Source organism: Ceratotherium simum, chromosome 13, assembly GCF_057802395.1.
Source record: "Ceratotherium simum simum isolate JZ-2026a chromosome 13, ASM5780239v1, whole genome shotgun sequence".
NCBI classification, from domain to species: Eukaryota; Metazoa; Chordata; class Mammalia; order Perissodactyla; family Rhinocerotidae; genus Ceratotherium; species Ceratotherium simum.
The window spans coordinates 37,842,009-37,860,381 of record NC_141912.1 but is presented as its reverse complement, the minus strand read 5'-3'; the positions used below and the strand labels follow the sequence as shown (position 1 = coordinate 37,860,381).

The 18,373-nt window shown below is 39.9% G+C and overlaps 1 protein-coding gene across 2 annotated transcripts in view; it reads left to right on the top strand.

Moving 5' to 3' along the window:
• The window catches only part of STK38 (serine/threonine kinase 38), a 40,513-nt gene extending 22,737 nt beyond the window's left edge, over positions 1-17,776 (top strand). For both annotated transcript variants that reach the window (XM_014782760.2, XM_014782761.2), the window contains exons 7-14: positions 1,333-1,487; positions 5,394-5,496; positions 6,345-6,406; positions 12,501-12,618; positions 13,715-13,838; positions 14,039-14,134; positions 15,155-15,249; positions 15,733-17,776. In XM_014782760.2, coding sequence (XP_014638246.1) covers positions 1,333-1,487; positions 5,394-5,496; positions 6,345-6,406; positions 12,501-12,618; positions 13,715-13,838; positions 14,039-14,134; positions 15,155-15,249; positions 15,733-15,863 — 884 coding nt within the window. In that variant the 3' untranslated portion in view covers positions 15,864-17,776. The remainder of the gene's footprint in view (positions 1-1,332; positions 1,488-5,393; positions 5,497-6,344; positions 6,407-12,500; positions 12,619-13,714; positions 13,839-14,038; positions 14,135-15,154; positions 15,250-15,732) is intronic.
• Positions 17,777-18,373: the final 597 nt, after the last annotated feature.

Genomic DNA, 18,373 nt, shown 5'->3' with positions numbered 1-18,373 from the left:
AACATCTGGGCAAGCTCGCACAGGTGAGGCCATTGGCTGCTCTCCTGGGCCACAGCGCTAAGACCACACAGCTACCTTAGAGCCGGCCTGAGTGCACCACCCCTGTGACTCTGGTGTGCCTCCAGATTGAATATGTGGCTTCCAGGAATGATTATAGAATCATATTTTTCAAGTCTTGAGTCAAAACAGAGAGCATTTTAATAAATGGTTTAGTGTTTGCCTGAAGGTAAAGTATCCACTTTTCTCTAAGAATACAAAAATTCCCCCAAAATTACAAATGAAATGAAATTCAAAAAGAAGCATGAGGCTCTACTAAAATCAGAGGTTTCTTTCTCTTTTCCTTGTTTTCTAACATAAACGGCTTTATATGAAATCTAAACTGAATCTTTCCTATTTGTCTTAGCTTTAAACTACTTACACATATTTTCTTTGCTTTGCTTTTGTCTAACCATTGAGTTAGGATCAGAATTTTTTTCACCATTTTATGTTGCTGGTATTAAGCAGAAATAATAAATTTTGACTCTGCAGAAAACTAAGGAGGTTACCTTTTAACTGCTAAAATACTGGTATTGTGTTGTAAAAGTTGCATAAAGTATCTTGGTGTGTATTTAAATACCTGTAACAAAACACTGGAGAGAAAAACCCCACTGATCTTGGGAGGTGTCCAGTGTGCGCTTTTGGGAGGCAGCTATCACACATTCCAGTATGTAGCATTGTCACTTCCTTTGTAGCTTTCGTTGACTAACCCTTTTCTACCTAAATCCCACCTTTTTATTTGTTTATATTCTAGTGTTTTGTGAGTAGAAATCGGAGAGCTTGTTTTTAGCCTTCCCAAATGTTGACGTTTTTGTTTGGCACGTCAGCCTCTCTCTACAATGGCAGTACGACCTGTGTGACAGCCCTTTGGTTCTAGGTGTAGAGTTCTAGTTTGCAGATATTTGTACAGACAAAGTGAAAAGTAAAATAGTCTTTTTTCCACAAGCAAAAAATTATCCTAAACAAATTTACTTTTTTTTTTTTTTTTTAGCGTGAGAGAAATTTCCTTTTTCTCTCCAGAGTAAAATGGAAATCACAGCTTAGTGGTCAGCATCAGTTAGGTTAGGTGAAAGTGCTTTGCTCTTCGTGACTGTGAATTTTACCTTTTAAGTGTTAGAAACTACTTAGCGTTTCCACCCATATTGGCAGTGTGGGTCACTCTCTGGAGCTGTTTAGCATTGCCTTATATTGGCAGATAGGGAAGACATATTTGAAAATTTGAAAACTGGCACTTATTCATGTGTTGTTTTGTGTGTGTGTGTATGTGTGTGTGGTGGGTTTGTATCTTGTTTCCAGGGGACATGATGACCCTATTGATGAAAAAAGACACCCTGACGGAAGAAGAGACTCAGTTTTATATAGCAGAAACAGTGTTAGCCATAGACTCCATTCACCAGCTTGGATTCATCCATAGAGACATCAAACCAGACAACCTTCTCCTGGACAGCAAGGTACTGGGGGGGGTAGTGGCATGACCAGTGTGTATTTACGGATCTGAGCAGCCTCTGCTTTAACACCTGTATTGCTTGTGGTAATCACAGTAGGGGAGCCGTGAACTACCTTGTATATTTTTCTCTTTTTTTACAGGTAAGTTTGTTGTTACTTCCTTTCTCTGAAAGGCTTATGATTCTGTAATTTGAATGTTCCTCTTAAAAACAAAGGACATTTTTGAAAATGATTCAGAGTAAAATTGATTTAGGTTATTTTGTAATAAAGCCAAAGATAATCATCTTCTCTTAGCGTATAATTGACTATCCTAATGCAGCACCTGTGGAGAAGCTCTCTATTGCTCAGCCTCATCAGTTGAGGAGGAATCTAGCCAAGAACCAGGAATTGAGGAAAAACAACAACAATCTGTCACAAAGTTCAGGTTCCAAATCAAATGCCCTCTGCTTAAAGAAGAGTCCTGCTCAACCTCTTTAATGGCTTCTTTTTTTTTTTTTTTTGGTGAGGAAGATCAGCCCTGAGCTAACATCCATGCCAATCCTCCTCTTTTTGCTGAGGAAGACCGGCCCTGGGCTAACATCCGTGCCCATCTTCCTCCACTTTATGTGAGACGCCACCACAGCATGGCCTGGCAAGTGGTGCGTCGGTGTGCACCTGGGATCCGAACCTGGGCCGCCAGCAGCAGAGCGCTCGCACTTAACCACCACACCAGGGGCTGGCCCGTTTAATGACTTCTTTATATTTCTCTTTCGACATGCACATGAGCTTAGTTCCTTGGTTCTTAAGCTCACAGCAAATTAGAAGAGAATCCTTGTGCTGCTACACTGCTGGATACCCCTTGGCAAGTCTCTCCACCATCTGGACCTTGCTTATCTATAAAGTGAATATATGTATTGATCCAGAGAGGCTCCAAAGTCCCTTCCAGCTCTAAAATTCTAGAATGTTCTATTCTACACAGGATTGTTTTGACTGAATTTTTCTTTTAAGTGGAAAAGTAAATTTAATTCCTAGGGTATTTTTCTTTGTTGCTGTCTTTTGATGACATTCTTGCCATTTTGAAAAACCTGAAGTTTTGATTTACTTTCTTTGAAAACCTTTATCTTTCTATTTCAAGAGATTGGGAGCTTTGTCAGATAATTTCTTTTGGTTAATAGCTTTTTTTTTCATTATAAGAATAATGCACATACATAATAGAGAATTTGAACAATACAGAGAGTTATAAAGAAGAAAAATAGAGACCTGGTGGCGTAGTGGTTAAATTTGCGCACTTTGCTTTGGTGGCCCGGGGTTCGCAGGTTCGGATCCCTGGTGTGGACCCCTGGTGTGGACCTATGCACCACTCATCAAGCCATGCTGTGGCAGCATCCCACATACAAAATAAAGGAGGATGGGCACAGATTTTAGCTCAGGGCCAATCTTCCTCAGCAAAAAAAGAAGAAGAAAAATACCTATAATCTCATTCTTCAAAGATAACCACTGTTTTGGTATAATAGCTTCAATATCTTTTCTATTTGTGTCAATAATTTATATACAGTTAACATCCTAAAAGTAAATAGCTTGGTATTCTGCTTTTAAAATGTTGATGTATATGACATTGAGTCATTAAGTTCAGATACATTTTCAATAAAGCACTGGCTCTGCTTCATGTGGTCAGATGCCCTGGTCATGTACCCCAGGTGTATCATTGCTGGCTTAGTTGTACCCTGTAGTCTAGGTTCAGGTCCAGCAAACATATTGAAGGCCAAGAACTTGACTCAATCTAGCTGAGGAGTGGGGAACCCTGTTAGGTGTAGATTTGTACATATGCTAGCCCAGACTTGTAGAAAAATGTTCTCACAAGTGAGCTCATTTATGTGTTCAGCTATATAGATTGCAGAAATGAAAACGTAGAAGTTTTGAGTTCCTGCTGTACGCTCAGAATAAAGCTACAGAATTCCCTGACAATCTAGGCTTGAATAGCATTGGCTCTAGGCACTGCTTTTTAAGACACACTTCTTTCTTAGAAGTATCCAGGTAAAACATGTAATTATGAGAACTGTAAATTAAACTCTGTTGCTTAGTTTGTGGAACAAGTTATTTACAAATCTGAAAAAAAAATACCAGGTTAGTAGGCTCAAAGCTGTCTTTGGCAGTTTACCTTGTTGCACACACACATGCACACACACACGCACATACACACACACACACACTCACACATAGCAAATCTAATGGGATTTCTTTAAAAACAAAACAAAATAATACCTGACCCACCTGAGCAGAGCTTCTGTAGCCTTGTACCCTGGGAGGTTTGTATGTTAAGCCCTGAGGATGTCCTGAAGGAAGATGGGATCATGGAAAGACCACAGATGTTGAAATCATTGAGACTCAAACCTTGGCCACACTATTTCTAATTGTGTGACCTTGAGCAGTATAGATCATCGGGATTCGCTCCTCTATTTTTGGTTTTACTTCCTTATCTACTTAAAATTTCACCACCCCAGAAACACCTACCTCTTCCTTAGGGCTGGTTATGTGCCAAGCACCAGGTTAGGAGCCTTAACATGCATTAATTCTCATCATTCCTGCCAGGAAGATACCATTATCCCCATTTTCCAGATGAGATCAGGGTGTTGGAGAGGTTAGATGTAATCCTGGTCTGGGGAGAAAGAATATGGATTGATTTCTGGCTTTGGTTCTGCTGTTTCACCAGCAAGCCATTTAATGACTTGGAGCCTGTGAAGTGTGGCTTAAGAGTTAGAAGTGAAACAACATATTTAAAGCATGGTGCCTGGCTCATAGGAGGTATGAGTTTTCCTTCAAGAGAGTGATAAAGTTAGAGACTTATGATTGGAATACAGTTTGACAACATTTATCAAGAACTGCGTTGGGCTGGCCCCGTGGCTTAGCGGTTAAGTGCGCACGCTCCGCTACTGGTGGCCTGGGTTCGGATCCCGGGCGCACACCAACACACTGCTTCTCCGGCCATGCTGAGGCTGCGTCCCACATACAGCAACTAGAAGGATGTGCAGCTATGACATACAACTATCCACTGGGGCTTTGGGGGGAAAAAATGAATAAATAAAATCTTTAAAAAAAAAAAAAAAAGAACTGTGCAATTAAGTTTATTCCCTTTGTCTTTGAAATAATTTACTGCTTGGAATTTATCCTAATGAAATAATTCAAGAGAAGAAGCTATCTATATGAACAAAGATTTGTTCCTCTCTGTCAGGCCCTCTCAGTCACAGGGGTGCTCATAATCCACATTACATGAGAGTGAAGAATCAGAAATGGAGTAAGCATCCAGTATTAGGGGGATGGTTAGATAAACAATGATGTACTAAGTCATTTGAATTTTATGTAGACATTAAAAATGGTAATTTTGAAGACCATATAGAAACACAGAGAAATATTTGATTGAGTTAGTTTAAGAAGTAGTAAGAGCTAGCCCTGATGGCCTGGTGCTTAAAGTTCGGCACTCTCACTGCTTCGGTGGCTCAGGTTCATTTCCCAGTCAGGGAACCACACCACCTGTCTGTCAGTTGCTGTGCTATGGGGGTGCCTCACACAGAAGAACTAGAATGACTTACAACTAGGATACACAGCCATGTGTGGGGGCTTTGGGGAGGGGAAAAAAAGTAGTAAAATTAGCTTTACATGCTATGGAGGATTCAACTATGTTTAAAAGTTTATATTTGGACAAAAACAGATAAAATGCAAAAATGAAAATACTTTTATTAGTATAGTAGGATTTGGGGTGATCTTTTAAAAATTTATTTGCTGTTATATGTATTTCCTTGTAATAAAAGAAAAAAAGGCAGCATACTTTGGCTTGGAGCTGTAATGGATACTGCAAGGAGCTGGAGAAGATAATGTTCTGTTCAGTATCAGTGAATGTTCATCCATTCTGTTACCTTGTTTCTTCTTCCCTATAGGGCCATGTGAAACTTTCTGACTTTGGCCTTTGCACAGGACTGAAAAAAGCACATAGGACAGAATTTTATAGGAATCTGAACCACAGCCTCCCAAGTGATTTCAGTAAGTGTTAACAGTGATGTAGCCTTTTTATCCCTTAACTGGGCCGAGAAGAGCTGTTCCCCTGGTAACCAAAATAAGCAGGACAGATTAGGAGATTCTCACAGCATGAGTCTTCAGAGAATAAAAATACTTTCCTTGCGATCTGTATTGTATGGTGAGGCAAGATGAGTGTTACCAAGTGTGTTAAGGCAGATATCAAAAAGAGCTTTCTTTGGAGCTCTGCTGAGAGGGTTACTGGGGATGAATATGGGGCAGGCAAGCAAAAGTAGGAGAGGAAGAAGTCCTGGGAACAACTCCAGATTAGATTTATCCTAGGTGCTTCTTTCTGTCGTGGCAGAAAGAAATTTATCTTTTTGAGTGTTCTTTCGCTGAAGCACTGTCAAACCCTTGAAACTGTGTAGTAAAATTGCAGTTCATCCTAGAGAAGCTTGTGTCAAATATGTATTATAAATTCAGAAGCCTCTGATTATGTAACAGTTACTACTCTTGGAAGTTTGATGGTAATTTTGAGAGATTGTGAATGTTTTAGGTCCACTTTGGGACCTTGGCTTCTGATGAGACTGAATTCCCAGTGATTCTGAGGAAGGCCTGCCTGTCTGTATCCTCTCTGGCTGCATGATCCACGTGGAAGTGCTGCCTACAACTCTCATTGTGTGATGCTTTGAGTTAATGCTTTAGAGCCTCTGATTTGGGTTTATAGACTTGCTGGAAATGTGTCATCTAGAGTTATTGCTGTATGGGCAGAAAAGCAAGACTTTTAGGGTCTTGTGTGGCTTGAACCAGAACCTAAAAAAGTAGTAAACATTCCTGTCTGAACTTTGATTAGAACTTGGTTTCTCTACTTTTAGCTTTCCAGAACATGAATTCCAAAAGGAAAGCAGAAACCTGGAAAAGAAATAGACGTCAGCTAGTAAGTAATATCTGTGGCTTCTTAAATGCTACAAACTAAGTATGAATAAGTTCAAAAAATATGCACATAAATTTTCATTTGATAAATGTTTGCATCATATCTATCCCTTGCTTTTAAGGTTACCTTAATAGAGCACTGTCAATATGTCAATAACACCAAAAGTAATCTTCTGAAGGAGAGCAGATAATGTTAGGTTGTTTTGGTTGTGACATTTTCAGTGGATGACCTCATTCTGACCTTTCACATTGGTGACAACCCCCTTTCTTCCTGTTCCATCTTTTCCCTATTTTTTGGGTTGTAAGGATGTTACGTCTAAGCTGGAGTTTTCTTAAAATGAAACTATTACAAATACCTACCCAGAGCTTTAAGAGCAGTGGTTCTCAAACTTTTAAAATTTTGATTCACTTAGGGAAGTCAAGACTCCTCAATTTACCTGCCCCACCCTTTCCTACTTTGTGGTAGAAAAAAGAACTTGGTGATAAAAATTGGAGAAAAATTTAAGGGGAATGTTATTATTTACTTTATAAGTATTTGAGTATATACACATAAAATTATGCCCCACAAGCTTAAAAATAAGTAACATTATTGCGTTTACCTTGATAGTATGTTGCAAGTTATTTAAATAGTACAAATTCACCAGTGAAATATTGCCTTCTAGGCAAACTTTTATTCTGATTCATTGGTTCATATTTGAAGTGCAATGTACATGTCCCAGTGTCTAGTTATTGGGAAATTATTGACCAGAGATAATAAAAATGTGTATCACTATCTACTTAGGCTTTGCTAGAAACCCATAGCAAATGAAATTGATCATGGTAAAGCTGAACTAACATTTGGTCATTAGAAAGCAAGAATAGCAGCAGTGGAAAACTATGACTAACTTGGAATGATGATCATGCACATGCATTATCTGGAAAGGGTGGCACTTTTTTTTTTTTTTTTTTGTGAGGAGATCAGCCCTGTGCTAACATCTGCCGATCGTCCTCTTTTTTTTGCTGAGGAAGACTGGCCCTGGGCTAACATCCGTGCCCATCTTCCTCCACTTTATATGGGACGCCGCCATAGCATGGCTTGCCAAGCAGTGCGTCGGTGCGCGCCCGGGATCCAAACCAGCGAACCCTGGGCCGCTGCAGCAGAGCACGTGCACTTAACCGCTTGCACCACCGGGCTGGCCCAAGGGTGGCACTTCTGCTTGTCAGTGTATACAAAAGTAACTTGGCTGGTTTGCTAAATATTGTGTTTTGGCCAGACTCTTAGTAAAATACTGAATTAGAGTTTTCTGTAGTATTCTTAATAACTCATTTATAGATTGCTAGTAAATAGCTGTCAGTCATTTGTGAAAATGGAAGCCTGTAGGATTGTTTAAGAAAGAATCAAAGGAAAGGCTTACATTTTTTTGATTATTTGAGGCCCATTGGTGGGCCTTAGACCAGGCTTTGAGTATTATGATTTTTACGTTAAACCTGGGCCCTGAGAGAGACATTAACTTAAACCAAACACTTTTGGAGATGCAGTAACTGAAATTAATCTTTGATATCTTTTTCTAATATTAACTTGGGGCTACTTAAGTTTGGTATAGTCATCTCATAGTCTTCTTCCCTTAAGAACTCTAATACTCTTTAAATGTCTAAATTCTGTATGTGGTTGAAAAACTGTTTACATAGCTTGTTGATGGTTAGAGAATGTCAGGAACAAATGTGGTCAGATGTTTCTATTATGTCTCTTCCTAGACAGTAGATCTTAACTTTGGCTGCACATTGGAATCACTTAGGGAACTTCAGAATATGCCGATGCCTGGGTCCCAACCCCAAAGATTCTGATTGAGTTAGTTTGGGGTATATAGTCTGGGTATCTGATTTTTAAAAGGACTCTGGGTGATTCTACTGTGCACTGAAGGTTGAGACCTTCGACCGAAGAGACTATTTCTTAAACAATAGCTCTTGCATTATTGAGAAACTCATGTTAACCTATGTTTTGGAAGCTAACAAAAGGTAAGGAATCTTCTGTGGTCTTTTGTTTTTTTAAAGCAAGCCAAGATTTAACCTTTGGCCACTGTGCTGATATTTATTTTTGAGGTAATCAAGCTTAAATACCTTAAATTATCCTTATACTCTGAGATAAGCTTTATGCTCTTTGACATGCACCAACGGGTCATATCAGATTTACTGGGAACCACTTATACGTCTTAGAGGAAGGAGATTTCACAGTTTCCGTATTTGGAGTTAAATGTCCTTTAATAGTTTAAAATGTTTTTTAAAAAAATCTGAATAAACGGAGGTTCTCATGCTGTGATTAAGGTACTTGCCTTTTTATTCTGTCTACAGTAGAAATGGAAAAGTAGTAAGGTCATCCTCATACTACCTCTTTTGATAACTTGAAGAAAATAAAGTGACCTCTCAGTCTTCAAAAGGTCAATTAGTCCTGTGCTTTTGACCTTTCGTAAATGATCCCGTTCAGCTAGTACCGAGTGGAAGGTTAATATTAGTTAATGCTTAATAAAAAATTTACTGCTCTAGGTTAAGCCTAACGTATGTCATTGCTCACTGAGCTTGTTACTTTTCAGTCCATTGAGAATCACTGAAAAAAGTAGAGGCTTTAGCTTCGCTCCTTGGCTGCTTAAATCATATCGTAATGTTTTAAAGAGCTGTTTGCTTCTAGGTAACCTTAGGCCCCAGTAACTGCTTAAGAAATAGGTATGAGTCAGCTTGAAGTTATTAAACCACAGAGGTAAGAGATGAAGTACATCTATCTTTGTCAGTTTATTTTTTTTAGTGTAGGATTTATGGAAATGATTTAGTAGGAAATTAAATTGCTTTATTTCCCCTAAAATCCTAAACGAAATCGTAAGTTGGGACACATCATGTGTTTGAAATGACTATTAACAACCAACAAAGCTCTTTTAGAGTGCAGCTCTAACTGACACAATAAATACCCAGACGACAAAGGGAAAAAGAAGGATACAGATTTGAGGTGTTAGGAGCTTGGAGTTAGAAGACACACGGATATGGAAAACAGACAAAAGTTTGGGCAGGGGCAGTCCCTAGATTAGAAATAGCTACTACCTGGTACTACCAGTGCAGGAAAATGAGAGTGAGTTCCTAAGGTGGGACTCTGGTTCCCAGAGTGAAAACATTACCTTATTTCACAGATTTGAGCCTGCTGTTGGCTGTAATTTATAACGCCCAGAGTTTTTTAACATTTTAGAATCTTGGAGGAATTACTTTCCTTTGGTAGGAGATCTCTGGTTTTATAATAAAAATCTTTGAATCAGTAAGATTTACTTAACATTCAGCTTGGCTGGAATAAATCTAGTCTCTAAATTGAATGGTTTTGTAGTTTCTTAATCTTTATAATTAGAATGAAAATACTTCTGTTCCTTGGGGAGGTCCCAATCCATGTTTCAGACTTTAAAGCTTTACAAAAAACAACAATTGGCATTTATGTTATTTAATATATGTATTTAAAAGAAAATAATGTACAATTATCTATATGGAAAAAATGGATTCCTACATTACAGTATGCATAGAAATAAATTGTAGACGGAAAATAAAACTAAAAATTTTAGAAGAAAATACAGGGCAATATTTTTATGACCTCAGAGTAAGGAAGGAGTTCTTGAATAAGATACAAGAAGTACAAATCAAAAAGGAAAATTTGATTTATTTTACTATTTTAAAGGAGGAAAAAACCCTTCTGTATATTGAAAGACATAAACAAATGAAAAGACAAGCCACATGGTCCAACTACTTTGGAATTATCTTACAGTTCATGTGGAGGCTCTACCACCCGGCAATTCTGCCCCTAGTCATGTCCTGGAGAAATTCTTGCACCTGGGAATCAAGAGAAATGCATAACAATGTTTATTGCATTTTTATAATAGCAAAAAACTGGAAATAACCCATTGTCCATTGAAAGGAAAATGGTTACATTCTGGAATAGAATATTTTAGAGCAGTGAAAATAATTCAACTCCAGCTACATGTGACATCATGGATCAATTTTAGAAACAAAACATTGAGAGGAGAAATCAAATAGCAGAAGACTGCATGTAGAATGATACTCTTCTTACAAAGCTCAAAACCAAAGGTAAATAAGATCTCATTTAGAGAGCCACATGTGGCACAATTAAATCCTTTTTTAAGTTGGGGAGAGTACATATTTAGCTTTAATGACACTGGTAATATTTCAGTTCTTCAGTTGAACTCATGGGTATCCATTTTCGCTATTATGCTTCATAATTTGATAATTACATGTTTTTTGTTATGTGACAAATATTACATCATTTAAAAAGTCATAATAAAAATGATAAGCCTCAGACTGGGAGAAGATACTTAAACTATGTAAAACTATAAAGGATTAATGTCCTAAATCAGGATTAATGCCCTGGATTCATAAAAAATTCTTATGAATCAATAAGAAAAAAGATAATGCAACAAAAAAAACTAATGGGCAAAGGATCTGAACAGGAATTCACAGAAAAAAGACCTGGATGGCTAATTAACATATGAGAACACACTCAATCTTCCTAGAAATAAAGGAAATGCAAATTAAAACAGCGAGATCCCATTTCATATTCATCAGATTGGTAAAAATTAAAAAGTCTGACAAAGCCAAGTGTTGGTGAGATGTGGAACCCCAGGAGCTCATCCCCACTGGGGGTGTTTAAATAGGTGTAACCACTTTGGAGGACAATTGGAAGATGTCTAATTAAGTTGAAGATGCTCATAATGCAAGACTCAGCCATGCTTCTTCTAGTATATCTTCTAGAGAAGTTCTTGCAGATTGCCCAGGAGGTGTCACAGAATGTTTATTCAGTGTTATTTTCCATAGTGAAACATTGGAAGCAACATAAGTGTCCATTTACAGGAGAATGGATAAAAAACATTGTGACTTGTGTAATGGAATGACTGTATACAGCAGTGAAATGGGTGAACTCGAGCTATGTGAATAAATCTCAAGGGCATGATGTTGAGTGAAAAAAGCAAGTTGTAGCATTGTAGGATAATGCAGTACAGTATGAAGCCTTTTATTAGAAGTGGAAATATATAAGAAGTAATATTATGTCATTTATACAAATATTTATACAAGCATAGCACAGCAACTTCAGTGGGGAGGGAGAGAGGTACTATCTGGCTTTAATTGTCTCTAGTTTCATTTCTTTTAAAAAGACAAATGATCTGAGACAAATATGGCAGATTATTAACTTCTCTTTAATATGGGTAATGGGTACACGTGTGTTGTATTGTCTGTGCTTTTTTTCTGTATATTTGCAGTATTTCCTAATAAATATTTTTAAAGACAACACAGCTGTATTTTTAATTTTAGAAATTATATGAAAGCACCTAGATTCAAGTCTTCCATGTGCTAAAACCCCCAACACTGCACACGTTGGAAGGCTTTGCCTATACTTCCCCATAGTATTGCAGTCCTGGTATATGAGAGTAGATTACATAAATTAGAAAATATTCCTCTGAGAACTATTTACGTAAATGATTAAGTTTAGTACACAGACATTTATAAGTCTTTAACCGATAGGCTATAACTTTAGCTTTTGATAATAAAGCTTCCCTTTATGATCTTCTCAAATCAAAGAATGGATATAGTGGAAAGAGGGATGATTTGAAGGAAGATATTTAATTTCCAAACAGGGTTCTGCCACTTAACTTGTTCTGAGGTCTTGGGCAAAGTCGTTTTGGGCATCAGATTTTTTTATCTGCAAAGTTGGGCTATTAAGGTCCTTTTTGCTGAGTTTTGTCAGGACTAAAGGGGCTCATAAACACATAAGAAGTACAGAGCCTGGCACTTACTGGGTGCTCAGTAAATTATGGTGCTGGTTATGATGATAAATACCGTTGACCTAGTGAGCTGTGTGGGCTTTGGCTGTATTTAGGAAAGTCTCTTGCTCACTGACAAAGCTTTATTGTTCATTTTGGAAGCGCTCTGGCAAATCAGATTTGCCATTAAGCTACTGGGCCGTCCCACTTATTTAGTTTGTGGGTAGCTCTAGGTGGTGCTTATAGCCTTTGGTGTCTAGAACAGAACTCTGGGCACCCTCCTGCCTGCTGGGCCTCCCTGACGTGTGGTACGTGTTTCAGGCCTTCTCCACAGTAGGCACTCCTGACTACATTGCTCCCGAGGTGTTCATGCAGACCGGGTACAACAAGCTCTGTGATTGGTGGTCGCTTGGGGTGATCATGTATGAGATGCTCATCGGTAAGTTGCATGCTTTCAGAGGGCTTTTTCTGTGCAGCCAGGAAAGATTCTTAACATTGATAGTAGACTGTTTCAGTTGGGGGTGATCTAAGCACTTTCCTTCCCTTGTCTTTCAAAGTGAAGTTTCCTAGGTAGAAAACTCTTGGCCATCAAATGTATCCCACCATATTCTCTGGCTTACTGGCATCCTATGGTCGCTTTGCTGATCATTTATCATGTTTTTCTTCTACTTTTTCATCCTCTCCATCTGGCAGCTCTTTCAGTCATGGGCATTTATTAAAGATCCATTGTATGCAGAGAACTTGAACTAGGCATTGCCTCACACACACTTCTTATTTGCTGTTCCCTTCTCTCAAAGCCTTCAAAGCATGGAACCCTCTGGCCTTTCTCCCTCTTGTATGGATGGTGTGTCTGTGTATTTAGGGGACACTCTGGGGGTGGGCATGTGCCCAAAAGCACCAGGAGAGTAAGTATCTCTGTGGTGGTACCGAGGGAGTCTGTGTAGATGACTGGTGTGGTATCTGGCTGCGTTGTCTTCGGGAACATTGGATGGATGCTTGTGGAGACAATGTAATCTTTGTGAGGGCAGGTGGAGTAATACAGTGTGTGAGTGTTTATCCTCTTGCCTGCAGTTCTCAAAAAGAGGCATAGTGGTCACTTATAAACTATGCTTTTTTATTATTCAACGTGTTTGGCACTTGACCCATATAAGGATATTCCTAGAATGGAGTTGTTTCTTCTGTTTGGAGTCGTTTCTTAATGATACTGTTTCGTCCTTTCATTTCTTCTTTGGGCACAGTGATTTCCACATCTGCAGCTCTGCTTATGTCCTCCTTTCTTTTCCCAGCTTCAGGTGTGGGTGGCTCCCTAGTCGTACCAGAAGCACAACTTCATTTTTGGTTTAGAAGTTTGGGGGAAAATGAAAAATTGGTTTAGATGTTTTCTGATATGAGTGGAAATGCTGTCCATTTCCCCCATGTCATGAAGGGAGGGACATTAGGATCATTAAAGACATAGAATCATATTAAGGAGAATAATCTTAGTCAGAGTCAAAGTTCTGGGATGTAAAAGCTCCGAAGTTCCTTTTTTATTACAGGCTACCCACCTTTCTGTTCTGAGACCCCGCAAGAGACATATAAGAAGGTGATGAACTGGAAAGAAACCTTGACTTTTCCTCCAGAAGTTCCTATCTCTGAGAAAGCCAAGGATCTAATTTTGAGGTATCAGTTGGAAAACATCTCCCCTGCCCCCTACTTAGGCTTTTTGACAAGAGTGAATCCATTTTTTTTTAACTTTCATTATTTCCTGGGTCTGCCCCCTCCTTCTTCCCCTTCCTCTCTTTGAAAAAAAGGGAGGTTATTCCTTTTCTTTTTCTGAAGAGACTACTTGAGGTATGCTGAAAGGCCTCTGTCTTTTCCAGATTCTGCTGTGAATGGGAACATAGAATTGGAGCCCCTGGAGTTGAGGAAATCAAAAATAATTCTTTTTTTGAAGGCGTTGACTGGGAACATATCAGGTATATCCATATAAAAGCTTTCAGGATTATTTCAGAAAGGCTGTAGTTTGCTTAATACTATCTTGGAAGCACCATTACTGGCAAGCCAAGTAAGAGAAGAGAGCTTCTTAGAAATTTAGGATCTTTTCCTGATTTTCATTCATGGTGGGGATTGAGAGTTGGGGCTTCCTGTTGGCCATGTGCCATGGGGTATGTTGAAGCCAGCCGTTATTTCCAGAGTGAAGTGAACTTGGGTTCCATGGTGAAGGGAGCATCTAGGAAGCATGTTGCTGTTGCTTTTACCTGGCACACACCAACCTCTCTACGCTCTAGTGTTGGGGGCCACCAGCAGCACTGTCCCTGCCCGCAGGGTAGGGGCTGTCAGTGGGAGAGAGAGAGAAGGAAGACAGGAGTGCAAGAAGGATTGGGGTAGGGAGTGGTACAGAGGGGAGTGGTGACGGAGAGTGGAAATTGTTCTGGTGGGGGTTGTAGAGTGCTGTCAGTGGTGACAAGAGCCTGCACTGCCTGCTGTTGTCCCAGACCTTCCTCCTCAGCATTCACTGGTTGCTAAGCTGAAGATGAAGAATTTGTCATCTCTTTCATAATTGTGTTCTGATTTGCATCCTGGTGATGTTTACCTTTGCCTCCTTTGTGCCGCATTTTTAGCCATCCTACTCACTGGCACCTCTGGTAGAAGAAGGCCAGAGCCCTACATGAGGGGACACTTAAGAGGTTCAGTTTCCCTTTTCAGCAGACAGGGCAGGTTGTCAGGGGGAGTGCATTAACTTTGGATTTTAATTTCTCATTATTTTTGTCTTTCTTCCTAGCTATGAATATTTATATTTTTTCATCATAATTTATTTTGTTTAGATGTAGTTGGCGTGGTTGGTCAGTGGTCGTAAGCTTTGCAGAGAAAATAAATGCTGCCTGCCAGTGAATAGTCTTCCCATGTCACCCCAGGGGTCTGTTTTGGAGAAAGACTTGGTTATGATCCGTATGATTACTAACCATAGTAATTTTTGGCATGTCTATTCTTGGCAGAGAGAGACCTGCTGCAATATCTATTGAAATCAAAAGCATTGATGATACCTCAAACTTCGATGAGTTTCCAGAATCTGATATTCTTAAGCCAACAGGTAATACCACCAAACCGCCTCCTGCTGCCTTATAAGTGCATTATTTCCCCCCAGTTTCAGATGACGTTTACAAATTAGGGTAGAGAACATGGAGGGAACTTCAGTTCTTCGAGTTCTTTGTAAGTATTTTTCCAGTGCTCATACTGGGTGGCAGTGAGGCCTTGTCGAGTGGGAAATGAATACAAACTCCCGTGTTTAGACTGCTCAACTGGATGGGTAAATCACAAAGATGTTCTTTTGTTGTTATTAAATTAAAGGTTAGATAACCTGATGACACAAATAGGGAAATAAAACTTTCAATATATTTGTGAAAAATATGAGGTTCAAAGAACATAGGCAAGCAAATGTAGGAAAGTCACAGAGTGAAAAATAACTTTTCCCAAATAGAAACTGACTATGTTCTTGAGAATGTCATGCCTTCGGTACTGAGTAGTCTGTCTGGGTAAGGCAGTGAGTCAACTCTTACATCTATTTCTTTCCCAGTGGCAACAAGTAATCACCCTGAGACTGACTACAAGAACAAAGACTGGGTCTTCATCAATTACACATACAAGCGCTTTGAGGGCCTGACTGCGCGGGGGGCAATACCTTCCTACATGAAAGCAGCAAAATAGTATCCTTGAAATGGAATCCTAAATGGAGCAGAGTTCTTTGTACAACATCGCGGTTTTCCTCTCACACACTCTTTGGAAAGAGCTTCCAAGAAGTTTATGGAACCCACCAATATGTCACGGTAAATTCTCCTGAAATGTGATAGTAAGTGGATTCTCTTCCATGTGCATCTGAAAAGCTGCAGAACAAAGACAACTCTTTCCACTCCCTCGGCCAGAAACAGCTGTCCTGCTTCTTGGGAAGCATCACGAGCCAATTTGATAGATGTTTTAAAAAACTTGAGTTTTCCTAAGTTCATCAGAATGAAGGGGAAAAGACAGCCATCATCTAACATTATTGAGATTGTAACATATACTTATCAAATATCAGCCAATTCCTGTCACTTTGTGACATGCTTTCTGCCAAACCCACCAAGTATTTCTTTTTCTTTACAGCTAAAATTTCCATAGTACAGGAAATAAAGCAATAAGGAAAGCCTCAGCAGCCAGCATTCTGGCTGAAGGAAATGATCCACCATCCTCTGAGGGGGTGGTGATGGTGGTAGTTTCCCCCCTTACCTCGGCCTTGGGCAAGTGGCTTTTTATAGCCTCCATTCATGGTGCACTTTATTTATGGTACTAGGATAAAGACCCTCAATCCATTGATTTTTCTCGTCCCGCCCATCTAAAACACTCATGCTGCTTTTCTGAGTGTTGATGGGGAGATACCAGCTTGATCCATTATTACTCTTGGAAGGCCTGAAAAGCCACTGGGCATTGCCAAGGAGTCCCGGATCACCTGGAAAACCCTCACTTTCTCTTCACGGCTGTCTCAGAAAATCCCTAAGACAGATGTTGCCATGGACCAGCAGTACTTGCGAGTGCTGCCAACAGGAACTTGGTTTATTCCTGGGAACACAGCAAGGAGAGCCCAGGCAGAGGCAGGAGGCCTGGCACCCTCTTGGCTAAGGTGCTGCTCGGGCTCTAGAAGCTCCTGGGAAGTGCTGAAGGAACCGGCCCAATAGAACGTGCGGAGCCAGCCTACAAGTGCTTGTAAAGTTCACTCCTCAATCTTCGGTGCAACTGTGTTTTGTCTTCTCTCCTGGTATTTCTCCTCTCCCAACTTTAAGTAACCATTTTGCCTTGGAATCATGATTACAAATTTTTCCTTTGCAGATGCCTTTCTGGGGGATGCTCTTCTATACCTTAAAGGGTCGCCTGCAGCTTGGGCTGCCCAGGCCTCTCTGCTGTGGCTTTCTCTCATCAGAGACCCTCTGAATTTTAGCACAAAGTGCCTTCTCTTTTACAGCTGCCACCACCTTTAGAGGAATTTTGCCGTGTCAGAAAAATATGGAGTCTCCATATTAATGCATTATTACTTTTAAAAATTTTGATAACTCTTAAAGCATCATTTGCACCTGTGTGTAACTTTGCCTGTTGCAGAGTGTCATGGCCAGGCTATAACTGGGAGACTGCTTTCTGCTAGTCTTGAGGTTAAGATCAGCTTTGAAAGGAAAGTATGTCCTAGCTTAGCCATACAGAAAAGAAAAATGGAGTATCAAAGTTATAGCAGTAAATGAAACTGCTTTGGGTTTTAATGTCTTAGAGGAAGAAAAAGAAGAATATTAGGGAGTTATTAACTTTGGATGAAGGTAATGTGTTTGCCTCGTAATCTTTCATTCATGGTCTGTTAGTGAAAAGGAAGTAAATGAGATTCTTTTGTGCAACTTGATAGTTTCTTTCTATTACTCAATAGTTGGGGTCTTGACCCCCACGTGTTTTGCAAGAGTGTGTGGTAAGCAAGGGTAAAGAGAAGTTACGAGAGTGGTGATAGTCTGTGTGTTGGGGAGTGGCAGGGGATGGTTTGTTTTAGGGGAAAATGCCCACATTTTAACTTTGAAACTTCTGAATAAACTGTGTGAAAACATTAGTGTAAATCTGTGATGTGTTTTATTATTTATTTATTTTTTATTTATTTGGGGAGGAGGACTAGCCCTGAGCTAACATCCGATGCCAATCCTCCCCTTTTTTCTTGAGAAAGATTGGTCCTGGGCTAACATCCGTGCCCATCTTCCTCTACTTTATATGGGATGCCGCCACAGCATGGCCTGACAAGTGGTGCGTCGGTGCACGCCCGGGATCCGAACCTGTGAACCCCGGGCCGCCAAAGCGGAGTGTGCGCACTTAACCGCTACGCCACCGGCCCCTGTGATGTGTTTTAAAGCAAATGTGACTTGTGATTCAAAGAGGCAGAGTACTGGTGGCTTCTTTTATCCCTTTTGTCTGCAAACCATTGGAACATTGCATCACCATCTTAGGCAAAGTGCTTTTCTGTCTCAGGGAAGCTGAGACCTGCTTTTTTGTTCCCTGAGAACAAGTCTTCTGAATGGACATCCATATACAGAAACTGTCTTCTGTCGGCCCCATGTATGTGCTCTTTCCACCTGGTTCAGTGTTACAGGGCAGTGGCCTCTCTCCTTGCAGTAAGGCCGAGGGGAGACCGGCTGACAAAAGTGCTGCCAACTGGTGGACCC